Genomic DNA, 19644 nt, shown 5'->3' with positions numbered 1-19644 from the left:
ATAAGAAAAATTCTGGGAGTATATAGTTCATCAATTGTAATGATCGATGTAATCAGTACATCAGCCAACATCAAAGATAACCACCTCCTGAACTTATTTCCTCCCACAAGACAATTCCAAGAAAATTAAGGAAGAAGAAACTCATATGACTGGTTTTGTGTTCTTAAAAAAACTTCAGCAAGCTCTAATGGAAACCTACCAATGTGTTGGTACTTCAAATTATTAAACCTATTCCTGTGCTACATGAAGCCAGCCTTTGCAAGTTCTCGTGTCACTGAAAACGGGGGAAGACACAAATTTAATGGAAGAAAGTTTGAATGAGGTGAAGCAAAGGAAATATGAACTCAAGACATCCTATCAATAAAACGTTCAGTTGAATCTTGAGTTATCTGAAACTCTTCCCCATCATCTCCCATCCGAAAGGGAAAAGATGTAAAAACGAAAGAAGGGGAAATTACCACTAGTAAAATTTGAAGTTTTGTGTTGAAGGAAAAAACAACCATGCAAACCCTGGTGGCAGTGCAACATAGTTCAACTGCACAAGATGCCACCAAAATCCATCTCTCAGCATCCCATCACAGCACAATTATACACAAAGTTACCCAACTGTTTTCTGGCAAGCAAATACCATTGTGGAGGGCCTTCGCTCGGAACCCAAGAATTGAGTTCAATAAAACCTTCACCCAAAGCCCTAGGTCCACCAATCACTATAAGGCGATCTCCACATGCTCTGAAAGCAAGACCCCAACCATTCATTGAAACTGCCCTTTCAGGCAATCTTCCAATAGTCAACCATGAGTTTGCTTCCTTATCATACTTCCTTACCTCCATGTCGGCATGATCAGCAGCATACAGTTCATTATTAACTACTGCAACCAGAGGGGGTGCCACAGGTGCTGCAGGCATCTCAGCCGCATCTCCGTTCCTTCCAGGAGACATGTTAGGAATTTCAGTCCACTTTTTTGTCTCTAAATCATACTCCTCACCACAAGTGAGAACCCGTAGATCATTCCCAACTCCACCGATTCCTCCGATCACATAAAATTTCTTATCCATAAATACCCCACTACACATCTTCCTTGGCTTATACATGCTTGGCAAAGTCTCCCATTTCTGAGTCTCAGAATTGTACATTTCTGCAGAGCTCAGGATATTACCCTGAGAATCACAACCACCAGCTAAAATTGCAATCTCTCCAAGACTAGCTGATCCAAACAAGCACCTCGGAGCATTCATACTGGTCCCAGAAGTCCATGAATTTGTTAAAATACTATATCTATATATAACCTGAGAAGTTACCTCCTTCCCGAAAACAAGCAACTCAGTTCCCACGGCCAATGATTCCTTGTCTGAAAAAGTAAAACATTCATTGGGAGGCATCCTTGGCAAATGCATCCACCTACGTCTAATAGGATCAAATGCCTCCCATTGAAGGAGGTGACAAGAAAAGTAAACCCAATGCTCAACAACACCGTTCTGCCTCCTCAACTTATAGATCTCTCCACTCCTGATCAAGGAACAAAAACTCCGATTCAACATGGCAATGGAACCATAATCAGACCTCGAGCACTTAATCAGACAACTGATGGAGTTATCTCGCCCTATTGATTGGATTAATGCATCTGAGTCAGATGGAGAATCCCCAGCATGTCTGCTGTGACCATCCTTCTCTGGAGAATTAAAGAAGCCGTTATCATCATTATCCTGCCCAATTGGTTGAACTAATGCATCCAAGTCAGATGAAGATCCCCCAACATGTATGCGGTGACCACCTTCCTCTAGAGAATAAGAGAAGCCATTATCATCATTATTCTCGTGAACATCCTCAGACTGCTCCTCCAGCAACTCCACCACGGAATCTGACAGGCTGTCATTGTCTGATTGGCTATCCAAATCCGGTTTGCCTAGACCAATGGGACAGTGGTGGATAAGTGAAGAATCCATATCTGAGGAAGAATCGGATCTCTTACTACCATCATCCAATTGGTCAGGCGAATCCAGCAAGACAAGGTCACCTGAATCTTGTGAAGAAGAAGTGTCGGGATTATTACTGTCGTCACTGGAAGAATCATCAGAAGAGAGCTTAGACAACTTGGTTTCCCGACAACCATCTGAATCAGTGAATTCCAGCGGGCGCTTCCCATCGTACATGTAAGCCCACTTTCTTCCTTGTTGACAAGAGCTTGCAAACACTACACAGGACTCGCAGCACCAGTCCTTCAACATGACTCTTTTGTCCCCCTCCCGATTTCAGACGGGAAAAATTCCCAAAATAACAATGGAAATTTTCAAATCACTGTAACAACCAAGAGTTGTATTTTCACCCCGAAATAAACGCAGTCAAGATTAACGAATTTATCTATTCCAGAAAACAGGGAGAAAGAGAAAACAGAAAGAATAGCTTCAGTGTAAATTTCAAAATTATAAAACAAATCAAACATGAACTTAAACCAATAAATAAAACATCCAAATTCAGGTTAAAAAAACTGACCTATGTTAGGTTATGGAAGAAAATAAAAAGTCAAAAAACAATAATTAACATATGCAAATTTTGTTAAAGCAGGAAAAAACCAAATTCACGATCAAACACAGGTTAAGAGAAATAAGTACCAGATCTCAGAATTTCATTGAACACAAACAAGAACAAAAATAAATAAATAAAAAATAACAGTCAGATTCAAACGAAGAGAAGAAACAAAATCCAATCAGATCGGTTTATAATTTCATTAATTTAATCTCATTAATCAGGGGATAAACACAAAGAGGTAAATAAAATAGAAACATAAAAATGAAAAACAACAAAGCAAAGAAGTGACTGATAAAGAAAACGAAACAGGAATAATAATACTAATGTTGTGAGGGACTTACTGATTGGATAAGGAGAAGATTGGCAAGGAAAAAAAGAATTCAAATGAATCTCTTTTTGCCAAACAATTAATATACTATCACACTCTTTTTCTTTTCTTTTTTTCACTTGTTCCTTTGATTTGCTGTTTCAGTTCTTGGCGTTCTCCAGTTTCTTCGTTTAATTTTTTTTTATCTCCTTCTCTTTGTCTATAGGCTGTTAACTAGTCCTTTGGATTTTGTCTGTAAATCAGAGCGAGGGAGCTTTGGTTTTGGCTTTGCGAGCAAAATCTACAAGAGGCCCCCTTTATCTCTCTTAGAACTTGCTCTCTCCCCTCCCTTTTCTCTCTCCCCAAACAAAATAAATAAACATTTCATTTTTTTATTTAATGAACGAAATTATTTATTTTCCCGTTTTGTTTGTTTATGGAGTCGAATTATATAAGAATAGAATGGTAGGGGGTGAGGGAGAGGGGGCTGGCGGGGGGCGCCGGCGATGTGGTGGTGGTGGGGCCCATATAGGGGAATGATCAACCGCAAACTGGTAAGCTCCGGCCGAGACACGTGTTGACTAGTGTGATAATGATGATGAGGTGATGGAATAAAAACTGTCCCTCTCCTTTGTTTCTTACTTTCTTTTTTACATTTTTTTTATTTTTAATTAATAATAATTAGTTTTATTAGATAAAAATATAATAAAAAATTATAATAAATCACATTAATTGTTTATTTTCTTAATATTATTAAGATATATAAATTAATTATTAACGTATAAAATAAAATCATATTTATAATATTGTGATGATAAAATAATATAGAAAAGAAGAAATGTTGTGAGAAAAAAAGAAAAGACGAATGATTAGTATGATTTTTTATTAAAATATTTTAATGTAATGATATGATGTTTTTTGCTTCGATAAATAATTCCTTTTTATGTAAAACTTGGAGACCCTACGCTACGCCTTCAACAGTCGTGAATGAGGTTTTGCTGGTCAATCTCTGCTGCCGGCCTCGCTACGGACAATCGTTTTTTAATAAAGAAAATTTTAAGCTCAACACTAATTTAATGATTACAACTGACTAGTCAACAAGATAACATTATATTACTTCCACGATCTTAATCAAAATCATATTAGTGACTAATAATCACACCATAAGTATGTCCACGTACTTGCTTTGGTTCAAATTATTAACATATTAATGTAAATGTAAATGTAAACGTTGGAAGAGATAGATAACAGGGAAACGGGAAAGATAAGAAATAACAAACGCATTCATCATCAAGCCAAGATTCTTTCGACTTTTTAGTTTTACTCATTCATTGCTACATATATAATAGATTGGGGCCTTACTCTCCTTCAAGTACTCTTTTTGGGTTTTTTCATTACCCAAATCTATACATATTTCCATTATTTGTGCTATTTTTACCATATTATGTAAAAGTAGATGATAATGCACTTCTTTAAAAGGAATTAAAGTCAAAATATACCCACAATCAATTATTAATATTAAAACATTCTTATATAGTAGTAATGGCCATCTTGACTATTTACAAAGGTCACTTAGAATTGTCGACCGCCGCGTTTTGAGAGACACCCCCCAGCTGGCTTGACCAGGTCGCTGTGAGATTTTTAATGTTTTTTTTCAATTACGTATTTAAATACTCGCATCTAATTCACGAGATTTAAAAAAAAATAGAGAGTTTCTAAGTCAAGATAATATATTATTTATACTTATCCACCGTCCAAAAAATATTTTAATCGTTTTGGTTTGATATAAATGGCAAGTGTGAATATTTTGTTCCTGCCAATCGTGCAGAAAAGGAAATGGCTCACATTCAAGGATATAGCTATCGATCTATTGAACCGTTGAATTAAGATTGGTTTTGGGATTCGAGGAAGAGATTAAGCTCTAATTAGTCTTTTAAAAAAGTTGTATTATAGGAGACTGTGGATGGTTTTTGTTTTTCGCATGTACGACTTGACGCCGTCGTCGAGGAGGACCGAAGGTGACCATTGTGTGGCTCCGCTCGTGCGGCGTACGTGACTAAAAAGTCTAAAACAATACATTTAGTTCACGCAATAAAATTTATTTCTAAAATATAATATTGGAAGCGCGAGCAGAGACATAGGTATGGGGAAATGGGCCACGTGGAGCGCTGTATGTGGAAGGTAGCATTTTTACCTTTGTAAAACCCCCTATACTTTTCCCGTTGCAATTGTCAACAAAAGAATGTTTAATTTTCAATTACGGGCCGCTATACACTTGCCTTGGTTGCCTATAGCCTCGGTAAATAGAAAGGCAGAAAAAGATGAAGAAAACGCTACGCATGCGATAATGTCCGTCCGTGCCGGCTTTTGCTTCCATCTTAAAACATTATAAAATGTATTGTAAGAAGATAATGATGTCGGTGATTCATTTGCTTACCATCATTATCACTTTAATTATTATAATTACATGATAAGTTTTAATTTATATTTTTATATATAAAGAGAGTTTTATAGTCCTGAAAACAAATCCACTATATTATGAAGACATATAGAAAATTAAAAGGATATCTCTTGAATATATTTACTAAAGTTGTAAGAAATATTTTATCAATCATTATATAATTATTCGTTAGATATTTAATTTTTTTCAAATATTCAATTATCATATTTATCTTATGTTTTTATGAGTTTGGACTCTGCAATTTAATCTTTTATATATATAATATCAATTAAACGAATGGGACATATAAGATTTGAACTAATCAAATTATTATAAATCAACCGGAAAATATCATAATTATCAATGTACACCTCAACTCATTCAAATCAAATCATATAAATTGGAGTCTAATAAATTTTTTAAAATTTAATAATAAAAATTAAAAATTATGTCAGTTTGATAAAACTATTGATAAGATTTTAAGTTTTATACGACATCATCAATAGTTTTGTGACTTGAAGTTGTAGAGACGATCACGTCAGTAAAAAAAATGAGATCAGAGCAGGGATATATAGAAGGGACAAGTAGAGGCAGTCGCCTGTTATAAAAATTTAAAATTATCATATATTTTAAATTTTTATATATTTTTTATTAAAATTTTATAAATATACTCCTCTTAAAATTTTATAATTATACTCCTCTTAAAATTTCAGAGATTGCCCCCTTGGTATAAGATATTGTCCGTCTCTAGGGATAGCAACGGGCCGGGTATTGGTCCCCCGTCCCCGTTTTAAAAACTCGTACCCGTCCCTGCTTAAAAAATCGCGGAGATTTAAACGGGGATCCCCATCGGTTAATCGGGAAAAACTGCGGGGAAACGGGTATCCCCGTTTAGCATAAACGGTTATTTAAACGGGTATCGGGCCGGGTATCGGGTCGGGTATATATATTTAAATTAAATATATAAATATTATATATATTTTTTAATTTAAATTAAATTTATTAATATTATATATATATAATAATTATTTTTAATATTTATCGGGTCAGGTATCGGGCCGGGTATCGGGGCGGGTAATCGGAGCGGGGATTACTAAACCCGTCCCCGTCCCCGTTTAACATAAACGGGTTTTTCCCGTCCCCGTTTAGCATAAACGATTTTTCTCCGTCCCCGTTTAATTCAATTTTCCCCGTCGGGTTCGAATTTTTTTGCCATCCCTATCCTTCTCTAGGTCGGAATATGATGAATGCAGTAATAAATGATTATGCCATGCATGGGGTTAATACGAAAGAAATAAAAATTCAAGGTGGGATATCTGCATATAACTTAAAGAAGAGGACTTGATAGCAATAATAAGAAAGTAAAAAACTAGTAAACATGGCCACATGCAAACATGATGTTTAAAGGTTTAAAAAAAAATCATAATGTAAAATACGTAAATAATTGAAAATATGTTAATTTAAAAAGGAAATATAAAAAAAAAATCTTAAAGCAAGCAAGCAACTCCACTATGCCTCAAAAACCCACATAAAAATAAAAGAGAAAATCGCCTCAGTGACCAAAAAAAAGTTATAATATACGATTTTAACCAACTTTTTTTGGATTTGCGAAAATGACCAACAAAATCGCAACGCGAAATAAAAATCGCAACGCGATTTAGAAAATCGCAACGTTGAAAAGAAAATCGCAACGGTCAAAAGAAAATCGCAACGCGATATTCCAAGAATCGCAATGCGATTAAGAGAATCGCAATGCGATTTAGAAAATCGCAACGCGATTCCAAGAATCGCAACGCGATTCAGAAAATGAGTAAATTCTTTCAAAAGCTATTGTATTTGTTTCTTTCTTAAGAATTTTCTCTAAAAAGATAGTATCCGCGCGGACGTGTCGAAGACACGTATTACCACGACCACGACCACGACCACGACCACGACCACGACCACGACCACGACCACGACCACGACCCGACCCGACCCGACCCGAGACGAGACGGCGGCGGCGGCGGCGCGCGAGAGTCCCCCTTGTTCTCTTTCACTCAACAAGGAAATGGGAAATCCAAGCCTTAAATACTCTTCCCAATAGTGTTTCCAATACTATGTGGGATTGAGCATTACTCAACACTTCAAAGAAAATATAGCAATTTTTGTAGTATTTTCCCACTTAATCCATATCTAAAAATATTAAAACATTTTATCAAGAGAATTAAAAGAGTTGTAGATATCTACATTTCAATTCAAACTTATACATATAGTTTTAATATGATAAAATGTTTTAATATTTTTAAATATGGATTAAGCGGGAAACATGCTACAAAAATTGCTATATTTTCTTTGAAGTGTTGAGTAATGCTCAATCCCACATAGTATTGGAAACACTATTGGGAAGAGTATTTAAGGCTTGGATTTCCCATTTCCTTGTTGAGTGAAAGAGAACAAGGGGGACTCTCGCGCGCCGCCGCCGCCGCCGTCTCGTCTCGGGTCGGGTCGGGTCGTGGTCGTGGTCGTGGTCGTGGTCGTGGTCGTGGTCGTGGTCGTGGTCGTGGTCGTGGTCGTGGTCGTGGTCGTGGTCGTGGTCATACGTGTCTTCGACACGTCCGCGCGGATACTATCTTTTTAGAGAAAATTCTTAAGAAAGAAACAAATACAATAGCTTTTGAAAGAATTTACTCATTTTCTGAATCGCGTTGCGATTCTTGGAATCGCGTTGCGATTTTCTGAATCGCGTTGCGATTCTTGGAATCGCGTTGCGATTTTCTGAATCGCATTGCGATTCAGAAAAGATCGCGTTGCGATTCTCTTAATCGCATTGCGATTCTTGGAATATCGCGTTGCGATTTTCTTTTCAACGTTGCGATTTTCTTTTCAACGTTGCGATTTTCTAAATCGCGTTGCGATTTTTATTTCGCGTTGCGATTTTGTTGGTCATTTTCGCAAATCCAAAAAAAGTTGGTTAAAATCGTATATTATAACTTTTTTTTGGTCACTGAGGCGATTTTGGCGTGCACTAAGCTTATAATAATCGCCTCGGCCATCCTTTCGTTAACCGAGGCAACCTCTACGTCCTATAAGATTCCGCCACGTGTTGATCGCGCCCATGTGAAGCATTGTTGGATGGTGAGAAAGGTGTTTAGATGAGTAATTGCAAATCACCATAAACTTTTCATTCTAGAATACTGTTAGTTGACATATTCAAAGCATCAAACAATTTATCGATAAACTACGTCTTATTATATGTTGATTCAAATCTTTTTTTTTAGTACATAAAAATTAGGCTCCAATTTTAAGGTTTTATCTTCACTAATCTACATCGATCCAGATTGCACATATGATTTTGGTGGATGAGTCTCCCAGCGAAATTTTTTTACATACACAAAGACTCGAACTTAAAAGTTCGATATACTAACTAGGCCGTTTTCTTTTCCTTTCTTTCTTCTTTTATTTAAAAGTTCCATATACTAACTAATCGGCCATTTCTTTGATGGTGTTGCGGCTTGTTTTGGAGTGGAAGAGAAGTGAAATTAGGGGAGGAGGGGACTACTATCCACGTGACATCGATTTCGGATTATTCTCGAAGCACACTCCATTGCCATATAAACCGGGTTTAAAACCAATCCACCTGCATCCACGATATTCTCTCAACAAAAACTTTTATTGGATTTCAGGGTTTTGGTCTTTGGAAAATAAAAATTGTAAATGAGCATCGATGTTATTATTTAAACCAATCTTTTAATTATTTAGAATTAATTTACTCTTTTTTTTGGGTCCTGATCTTATTTCCCACTTACCCTTCTTCTATTAGCTTACTTGAAAATATTAAGAGTGGTTTGGCAATTAGCCAAGAAGATAATTGCGACGTGGTAATCTTTCATATTTATAATTTTAAGATAATTGGAAACTACTCATTGTTTCTATAGAGTTAATTTAGTTAAAAATTAACATAAAATGAAGGAGTAATTGAATAAATAAATAATACAAGCTTAAAGGACTAAATTAAAAAAAGAGAGAAAGTTGGTTTTCTATAAAGGAATTAAAGCTAGACATATATTTTACAATAATTCAAAAGTGCGTGATTCAAATTTGATAAAAAAAAGTAACACAATTAAATATAATCAAACAATACACTATTTAGTTATTATAATATAATAAACATAAGTTTAACTTCTAAAAACAATAACATAACCCACTTGAAACTTATTAGAAGGAATGATAAAAGTAAGAAGGAGAGTGTTCTTTTTTTTGTTTGGTTTGAGAGTTGTATGGGATGGTATATATAGGGGGAGGAGTACGTGGTAATTAAGGAGGAGCGACGAACGTTTGGGGGTCCACGCCTTCCGTTGCGTGTCAGTTTTCCCCGTGAAGACGCAGACGGTGATATGTGTTTTCCTTGCGTGGCACCAGCTCGGACGAAAACCCAATCCATGCCAACAAATGGATGTTAGATCGGTAAAATATGGTCAATGGGTGCCTGACGGGTAACTATTGATTGTTTGTGTGATTTTTTGGTAAAAAGCCCGTAAAATATACAATCTATTATTGAGGATTTTATGTTATTTTAGTCCCTCTATTGTTATAAAATTTAAGATTTAGTCATTCTATTTTAATTCAATATAATCCTATTTCTCTAATTTTATCATATAAATTCATTATTAGTTAAACATGGTGAAATTGATTTTTCACACATTCTTGTTTGTACGATGAAATAATAGAAAAAAATAAGAATTCACATCATCAGTAGTAGGGTAATTATTAAGAGTGCTAACAATTTTGATCTAGCAATAATATTATAAAAGTAGGAAGTTTAATATCAACAAGAAGTTAGTCTATTAGACGAGACACTATGTCTCTTGAACAATATCCATAGTTTGAATATCGATATTACGAATGAAATAAATTAGGTGAAAAGAAAATATATCCATATATAAAATATACGCAATATCCAATTAAATTAACCTGTTAACGAATCATAATTCTAAAAAGACAGAAAACTCAATTATACATGTCAATGTAAATAAAATGAACCTCTCTTAAAATAATACATATCTAAATGAAGAAAGATACATAAATACGTACGCGTTTTAGTTTAATTATACGGTTTTTCCCATAAAAGCATCTTTTGTTTTTCAACTACTTCGACTTTCATAATCACTTGTAAAATGCCAAAGAGATTGGATGAACCTTTCTTTTCATTTCTCAAATGGGTTGGGAAGAATCTTTATTAGGTTTCAATCACTTCATGTGATGTTATAAGAAAGTCTTAATCAATTTAGAATAAAAGTCGTATTATACAAATAAAATTAGAATATTCAAAAGTTCGACTATCAATTTAAAATGTGAATTATAGTTTAAGGATAAATTAGAATGATTAATAGTTTGATGACTAAATTAAAATGGGGTAATAATTTTGTGATATGTAGTAAAATAACTCTTTAATTTATCCTAAAATATGTCTAGATTCACTGAAACCATTAAGATAGCGAGGATATGTTTTAACTTTTATAAGGGTGTGATTGTGTGTTTTCAACTTCCCTTTTTTCCAATATAGTGTGCCCCCCCCCCTTTAATCTCCTATTCCCAAGTTGAATATCATACCCATGTTTTCATACATTGAATTGATAGATAGGTTTAATTAATATAATACATAATTTGACTTTGGATGTTGATAGCTTAACCACAGAAACCCTTTCCAGGGGTTGTTATTCTTACCGCGTTTAGTCCCATCCCGACCACTATACCCCAACGTGAATCAAAATTAAGACAATTTATTTTGGTGTACGGGGACCAAGAATTTCCCATTGGAAGAATCAGGTTCTGTAAGAAAATTTACACCCCTGCTTGTTAATTCATTCTCGCTCGTCTTTCATGGAATCAATGCTGCCACAAATGGATCCATCCCCCCACAAAAACTATATGCTTTCTTCTCTCTTTGTAAGAAGAAAATCTTTTGTTCTAATCTAGTTTGGGAAGTAATGTCATTTCGTCGTGGGAACTTTGCAGTTTCTACTTTTAGTGGAATCTCAGTCATAAGAATAAGTATATATATATATATATATATATATATATTGTTAGATTGCATGGATGACTTGTGATATTGAAGAATTAAAATTACAATTTTAAGATATAAGGGTTATTGTTTATAGAGATTTACCAACAACTAAATTAATTCAACGGTTAAAAGAATATTTATTTTTCCTAAAGATTTTGGGTTTAAGCATCAGCGACCGCAGGATGGATGATTGAGAGTATTAGAATAAATATTATTTCATAATCTTAATAAAATAATTATAATTTAATCCTAAAAAATTATAATTTAAAATTTAGGATTTATTTAAGATTAGGTGGGCTAGTATCTAGGGATGATAATTTAACTCGAATTCGACGGGTTCCGACAAGCATAATAGGATCAGTTTTTTTTATTAAAAAAATCTGATCTCGATTCGGGTCTCGTCCCATTTTTAAGGGACGAGGCTGGGTCAAATTCAAGTGGAAGATATATTTTTCAGGTCAGGTCAGATAGATGATATAAAATTTTCGGGTTCGATTTGATTTCGGGTAAAAGATGTATATTTTTCGGATCGAGTCGGGTCAAGTTGAAAAAAACGACCCTAATCCGACATTACCATCCCTACCGGTATCCTATTTGATTGGGCCCTTTTACAGTGAAAAACGCTTGCATCATTTTATTTTCAAAGTGAGCCTATTTTAAAGCATGAGGCTGACACGGACCGTTCCCGCCGACCTTGCCCCTTGTTTTGTGCGTGTGTTATGATTAATTTAATCCACTTGATTTTTCTAACGTTTTAAGGCAGAAAAATATTCTGGCTACCCAAATGTAATATCAAATTATCTTGTGGAGGGTAAGAACTAAATTATTTATGTGGTTAAAAGAAAATTGTTATTTTGAATAATATCGAATTTAAACATCAGCAATTACAGTATGAATGATTGAACGTTTATTATCAAATGGCTAAAAATATTTAGAACATACACTATATTATAATCACCTTAATTTAACCAAAAAAATATCTTGTGGAAAGATAGATGTAACAACATTCATTTGTAATCCTACATGTTATATGAGAACTAAATTTTTTAATTACACATATATGGTAGATTAAAGGTTTAATATAAAAAGAAGTGTCTAAAGTATACTTAAAATTATTTTTTGGTATCTAAAAGTGTAATAGAAAAAACTTTAATCACAAATTTTTAACGAAAATCTCTTTAGACACTAAAACGTTTTTCGAACACTTCTTTATACACTTATTTTTGTATTAACCCTATATTAAATGTTAGCTACGTTCCTGTAAAACGTCATTGATTAATGACACGTTGTAGTACCCTCTTCACCCAAACTTTTCGATGTAAAATTATTCTATCAACACTACTCATTAAATCTTTTCTGATATTTATTAATGCTTTAAGTAAGAAGATAATGATATTAAACGATTCCTCTTTTTTAGATTGAACGAAAAATCACAATCGATCTAAAAAAATGAGATGAAAAGATTGGAGAAAACGATGTAAAATCTGTAAGGAGTTGAAGAAATTTTCCTTTAACCTTGCTTGTGCATGTATATGTGTCCCTGACACCAGACAATATAACTGATGATATTAATCTTAGAGTAGATGGCCCTAACAGTATATAGTCTTAAGATTGATGGCAATATGCAGTAGGATACGACTGTTGTCAAATAATAGATTTAGTTGATGTTAAGATTAATAACAAGATCGTAATTAAACGGAAAATATCATGATTATCTTTGACTGAGTCTTGAAATATTTCAAGTTTCTTTTTAAAACCTCATAACCCCTTGTACGAAAAACTGACAACATATATATTGAAAGAGTAACTGTAAAAATATAATAACCAAACTGAGCCCGGCTCATTAGATACGTTTATGTAAAAGAGAGAGAGTCATCTTGGGTTAGAGTGAGGCACAATGAATTAATAATGACCAAACTGAGCCTCGTATATCGACTCCTTCTGTTGGACCTTCGCTGGATTTTATCAGGATAAACATATTGCGCCCCGAAAAGAGATGGATCATTCTAATATATATATATATATATAACAATTATAATATGAGATAGAAGGTATGAATCGTCAAGTTCAACCTAATCTTGTGCAAAACCGTGTAGGGACCAAACACTCATTGCTACATAGCATAAGAAAATAACCCTAGCTGAATTGTGTTTTATTGGCAAACCAAACTGAGTTGTACTTTTCCCACATTTCTATCAGCACCACAAATCTCAAGATGATCATCATCATATGTATATATATTTGGTATTTTGAGGCATTCAGTTGATGAGTGAAGAGCATTACATGTGCTGTTTCTGGGAAACCAAACATTACTTTTTCACTTCATTGACTGATTTGGATTCTGCTGTCCCATTTAGCGTATTGCCAAGAATCAGGTTTCTAGCTTTCAGGTATGAACATCGTTACAAGCTGATGAATTTTGCAGAAGTAAAAGACAAAAAAGCAGTTAAATTCAAATAATAGTGTTTGAGCTCACTTACTTACTTGCCATTAGTTTCTCAGTTATTATCTAGTCTTAAAAACTACTGGTTGAATGTGTTCGGAATTTTTTAAAATGAGAATGTCATTTACTGTGATCTGGAATTCCATTTTCTTTGTATGTTGCGTACCATTAGTTGCATCTATCACTGGACTGCTGATGCAATCGAACATGTAATTGCAGTGAGTGCAGCAATCAGGATTGCTGCCTTGGTTCAGTTGCATTCACCCTTCTTGGCTTTCCTCTAGCTGTATGTATCAAATGACTGAAACGGCCTAAGACTCTTAGGCTGCCTCATCTGTCAAGAAGGGTGATCCGTCGATAATTTCCATATTAAAACCTATTCATATCACATATCCAGATCGATTCATCGTGGGTGCATGTACTTTATGCAGAGTGTAAATTGCCAGATATCAACTCGAAAAGAATACACATGCAGAGAGTTGGCAGTGTCTTACTAAAGGAAGCTATACTATCTGTTGTCACATTATAAAGATCGTTTCCTTTGTTGATCTCATTGTCACGGTCATTTCCATTTTGCTAGAATTGTAGCCTGATAAAATATCTAAGAGTCCCCCATTATCATGCCGCTTATGATATGGATGTGGATGATTTAGCAGCGTATACAGATAGCTTATTTGGTTATGTGCCTTTGGATCTTGATGGCATCTCTGTGCAGTCATCTCATGCCGTCATTTTGTAGTATGCAGCTCTTCTTTTGGCAAAGTTGGTCAGCTATTTAGGGGCTGCCATCGCATGTGATGTTGTGCAGACCTGAAATGGCTACCCGACAGAAACAGCAGCCTTGATTCATGTTAATGGAAGAGTCGCTTGACTGAAAAAAAGGGTGAGTTGGCTCTTCTCGTGTTAGTGCATATATATACATATCCTTTTCGTATTATTGGATGTATTTCCAAATAAAAAACAGAAAGTTCATCTGATTCCGATCAGATGAATATTGTGGCGAATCCGCAAAGTAATACAGTTCCAATGGAGGATTGTGATAGTAATGGGGCGGCCACAGCGTGAATAATAAAGTTGAATGGGAATAGGAGAGGCAGAGAGGTGAAGCAGAGATTAGCACATGGGACTGCATGCTCAAAGCTTAACCCCTTCTGGATTCCCAATATTCGGTTCCTCAAACTTTTATGATGCATTACCCTTTGTAACTCTATGCAACATTACCATAATATCATTTTAAAAAAAGTCAATTATCCAAGATATCCCGATCCTCATTCTAAGTCGATTTTTATAAATTTTAGAATATTATATATCAATCTTCAAATTATGATTTCTATTTCAAATTGATTTTTAAATTTTAAAACGTCTTATATCAATATTTAAATTATTAATTTTGATTTTCGTGTTGTTAAATCCATTATTTTCTTAACATATTATAGATTAAACTTGTGATAAAAAAGTAACCCATTTTTAAATTTTTTGAAAATGTTACATGTCGAAATTTTGAGAAATAAATTAAATGAAGGATGGAGTCCACCCGACGCATTGAAATAGGGGTAGGGTCCAGCTTCCAAATAATAAAGTCATGCGAGTGTGAGAGTAGCTTTTGTCTTTGCCCCGTATTTTTATAATTATCTTCAACACTAGTATTTACTTAGGACTAGGAGCCCACCACCAGGCAATGGGGTCCTAAATCCCAACTATAGTATATATATTTTAGGCGAATAAAATTATTTTAATAGTTAAAAAGATAATTATATCTTATAAAATTTTAAATCTGAATATCAAAAACTACATAACAAATTTGATTCACTGATAAATCAAATACATGTGATATTACCAAAAGACGAGAAACAACATAATATATATCCCATCAACGAAATCGACATTTATAACAGAAAAGGCAGTAAAATTCAGTGTGTTTATCCTTTTCAAAACGTCAGGATCGAACCCTCAATTCTAAACCTCCAACCACTTGATAGACTAAACGGAAATTTGACAGCCCGTTTCGTCATCTACGAATTTAGTGTCAGCTGTACATTTGTGGCTAATCTTACCTCTTTAGGGACCATATGTTGGATACTTCATTCCTTTCATGGGTCCATTTCTCTTTCTTTTCTGTGACAACAGTCAAAGGTAAAGAAAAACAAAGCATTCGGCCGGTAAATTCTGCATGCAGGAGTTAAAAATTTTGTACTGTTCCTTCTACAGGTTAACTTCACATCTTTACCGCCTTCATGTAATTTACCGGGTCAGAAAATTACAACGTAAAGACCAATCATTGTAGCATTACTCTTGTAGTCGTAGAACTGATAGATTCTCTGTTATGTGCAAGGAAAAAGGAAAAAAAAAGAAAATTCACTGTCAGTATATTTACCGACTTTCTGTTCATAACCCATCATTTAGTGATACTGTGGTCGAAGTAGAAATTCACTGTTAGGGTATACTATTTTTTGACTTTTCATTCAATATTTTTAACCTTTCATCGTATTTGACAAACTTTTGGTAAATAAATAGTTAGTTACCACATCAATACATATTCAAATATCGATCGAAATCCTACCCTCACTGTGTGGAAAAAGGAAAAGAAAAGAAAAGAAAAAGATGATGGAAGCATCTATGTCTAATCATGAAACCTGCATATATATACTTCTGTTTAAGATAGGAAGTTCAGATTTGGTACTTATCATTGCATCAGAATCTTGATTTATGGGAAATATTTAAATTAGCTTTATTTTCTCCTTCTAATCTTTTGAAAAGTTTGCTTTCTGAAGAAGAAGAGAGAGAGGATACAATAAAGTTTTTTTTGAATAGTACAAAATAATTATAAGATAATATATATTTATTATTTTTTATTTTATTGATAATGTATACATCTTGCGCAACTTTCCAAACTCGAGTCCTATAGGGATACAGCAAGAGAGAGAAGATTGAAGACGTGACGTGAAATGAGCGAATGCAAGAGCTTTGGGGTGGCAGGAGAGACAAAAAAGACCAGCTCTTGTGGGGTTGGAAACAACAGGAGCTTTGCTGGGGTTATTTCAAAGCCCTCCTTTTCGCTTTTGTTGTGATCCAGAGGCATTTGCAGAGAGGATAACGGATGGGAAAGAAGGGTTGGCCCCAAACCACGATGGGTGTTGGTGGGTTAGGTAGCAACCCCTGCCCTTGGTCCCATCCTCTCACCTACCCTACACTCATATTTCTCTTCCTTCCAAGCAACCTTTCTTTGTCCTCACGTAACTATAGCCCCTCACAAAATGTAATACCTATATCAATATGGCCCTACATCATAACCCAAGATTGCCCATTTACCATGACTTTGGTCACCTGAAACTTTAATATGGATATATTCAAAGATTTTAAGATATTGCAGAGCCATCAACATTCACCATTGTCTATATATCCTTGTAGCTATGGTTTCAAGCTTGTTTGAAATTTTTAATGTATATCCTAAGGCAGCTGTCTTTATTGAGAGAAAACCACCGTCTGTCTCCCAAGTGTGGGAAAAAAGGAGTGTAATACAGTGAAAATGACCTCAAATTATTGGACTTATATTTGGAATCACTACTTTAAATGCTTTCACATTTACCATATATGGCCAAGTTTATTTAGTAACCTTTTCACTAAATTTTATAGCTGTCTTTCCCTTCTTTTTTTCCATGAACATGCACGCACGCATATATAAAAAAATATTATTTCAATCATAATTTATTAAGAAGATGATTCTCATAATATAATTTATTTTATTCATAATATCATGATTCAAACTCTAAATTTTATTTAAAGTACTTCAAGTTAAACCATCCAATAACATAGTCCGCCAAAAGAGATAAATTTTTTAATTGATATCAATTTTGAATTTTATATATTAAAGAAAACCTTTTTTCTAAAGGAAATAAAGAGAAGTGAAAGTATATAGAGTCATCATACATGCGTATCTCTGTTTCTCTTTCCATTTCAGGAATTCTAATCTTTTTTCCTTTTAGACTGATATATCAAATCTATCTTTTGCTTTGCTTTCATTGAACTGTGTCACCAGTCCCAGTATCTGCTGCATAATTCTTCTTTCCCTAGAAGAACATCATGGTGGTCAAGTACGAAACTAATTGGAACTAAGATTAGTGCTAAACTCTGTTGCCTGTTGGGTCATGTCTAGCAATCGGATAGCTTTTTCCCCAGCAAATTTCATGCTCCAATTCCTCATGAAGATCATCATCAACCCCAAAGTTCCACCAGTCAAATGCTTCCATCATGCACACACCAAGACTTTCATGGTATATACAAATCATCTGAATCTTTAGGGTTCATCAGTATCTAAGTCTATATTGGAACTGATTTTTGTTTGCTTTTTGTATATATAGGCGTTGCATCATTTCTGGGGAAGAGATCAATATCGTTTTCTGGTATTTATGCATGCGAAGAAGCAAACGGGGAGTATGATTTATCAGATGATGGTTCACAGGCAGGAGAAAAGAAGAGGAGCCTTAACGTGGAACAAGTGAAGACTCTTGAGAAGAATTTTGAGTTGGGAAACAAACTTGAACCCGAGAGAAAAATGCAGCTGGCTAGAGCTCTTAGATTGCAACCGAGACAGATTGCTATTTGGTTTCAGAACAGAAGAGCCAGGTGGAAAACTAAGCAACTAGAGAAAGACTATGATCTGTTTAAAAGACAGTATGAGGCAATCAAAGCAGTTAATGATGCTCTCCAAGCTCACAACCAAAAACTTCATGCACAGGTAATCATATATACATGTTTTGATTATATAATTGAGCTTTTTTAAAGATTATAATCTTAACCAAAAGCTTTATTGACTTTTTGTGGAATCATTGTTTTCATAGAATAATTTTACTTTCCTTATTGGTTGATTGATGGTTTCATTATGGTTTTAGTCCCTCTACTATGCTGAGATTTAATCTCTCTACTCTAATTTAGCTATAATTTTATAATGTTATTAGTAGGTCTAGATTAATAACACCTTCAGTTGCTGCCATTCAAGTGATGCTGTGAGTTCTTTTTTCCATGTGACACACTATTGAGTAATGATGTTAAAACAAGGACCAAATTATGCTAAATTAAAGTAGATGGATTAATTGCAAATATTAATATAGTAGAGTGGATAAAATCATAAATAAAACTTGATGATCAATCATTGTTTGAAGCTTAATTAGAGTAACCATGAGTCATATGACTGATGGCATGCAATGAATGAGAGATGTTTCTTACAGTTTACAACACTGATCTCATTGGTTTAGCATAAAATTATGAATAGCGGGTTATTTGTGTAGCAACATTCTTCATCTTTGATCGGATAAGTTAATTTGTGGGTGCAGATATTGACACTGAAAGGCAGGGAGCCGACAGAATCCATCAACTTCAATAAAGACACCGAAGGTTCATGCAATAACAGAAGTGAAAACAGCTCGGATGTGAATCTGGTTATCTCAAGGACGCCATCAATCGACAGTCATCCAACAAGCATAACCCTTTTCCCTACGACATCCATTAGGCCAACAGGCGGAGGCCTTGCGGTTGCACAGCTGTGCCAAACCGCATCATCGAGGGTCGATAATCACCTCCAGTGCCAAAAGATGGATCAGATGGTTCATCGGCAGCATGTTCGGTAACATAGAGGATCAAACCGGGTTTTGGCCATGGCTCGAACAACACAATTTCAATTGATAAATTTGGTAATAGTACCACTTCCACCATCTCCTCAATTACAGAAAAGTTCTACATAAAGAGGGCTCTAAGTATCATATTAAGTTGCTAGTGATGACTAGTCGAATTGCAGCAACTGTAGCTGGCTTTGGAATCGTGTTCTTTGCAATGAAGAGAGATGAGATTGTAATGATTTTTGTACTTTTTGGTGCTGATAATGGTCAAT

At 34.6% G+C, this 19644-nt stretch overlaps 2 protein-coding genes across 2 annotated transcripts; one reads left to right on the top strand and one right to left on the bottom strand.

Annotated features, from left to right (window-relative positions):
• Positions 1 to 3214, bottom strand: LOC120170963 (F-box/kelch-repeat protein At1g26930-like). Its single transcript, XM_039178789.1, has 2 exons — positions 2869 to 3214; positions 1 to 2359 (listed from the first exon to the last, which is right to left on the bottom strand). The coding sequence occupies exon 2, from the start codon at positions 2224 to 2226 to the stop codon at positions 565 to 567; it is 1662 nt and encodes a 553-aa protein (XP_039034720.1). The 5' UTR covers positions 2227 to 2359; positions 2869 to 3214; the 3' UTR covers positions 1 to 564.
• A 14484-nt stretch (positions 3215 to 17698) lies between these two features.
• On the top strand, positions 17699 to 19644 carry LOC120170941 (homeobox-leucine zipper protein ATHB-13-like). Its single transcript, XM_039178773.1, has 3 exons — positions 17699 to 18031; positions 18119 to 18495; positions 19091 to 19644. The coding sequence occupies exons 1-3, from the start codon at positions 17998 to 18000 to the stop codon at positions 19382 to 19384; spliced, it is 705 nt and encodes a 234-aa protein (XP_039034704.1). The 5' UTR covers positions 17699 to 17997; the 3' UTR covers positions 19385 to 19644.

Source organism: Hibiscus syriacus, unplaced genomic scaffold (assembly GCF_006381635.1).
Source record: "Hibiscus syriacus cultivar Baekdansim isolate YM2019G1 unplaced genomic scaffold, ASM638163v2 tig00111799_pilon, whole genome shotgun sequence".
NCBI lineage: Eukaryota > Viridiplantae > Streptophyta > Magnoliopsida > Malvales > Malvaceae > Hibiscus > Hibiscus syriacus.
The sequence above is the reverse complement of the archived record's forward strand: the minus strand, read 5'-3'. Positions and strand labels throughout refer to the sequence as shown.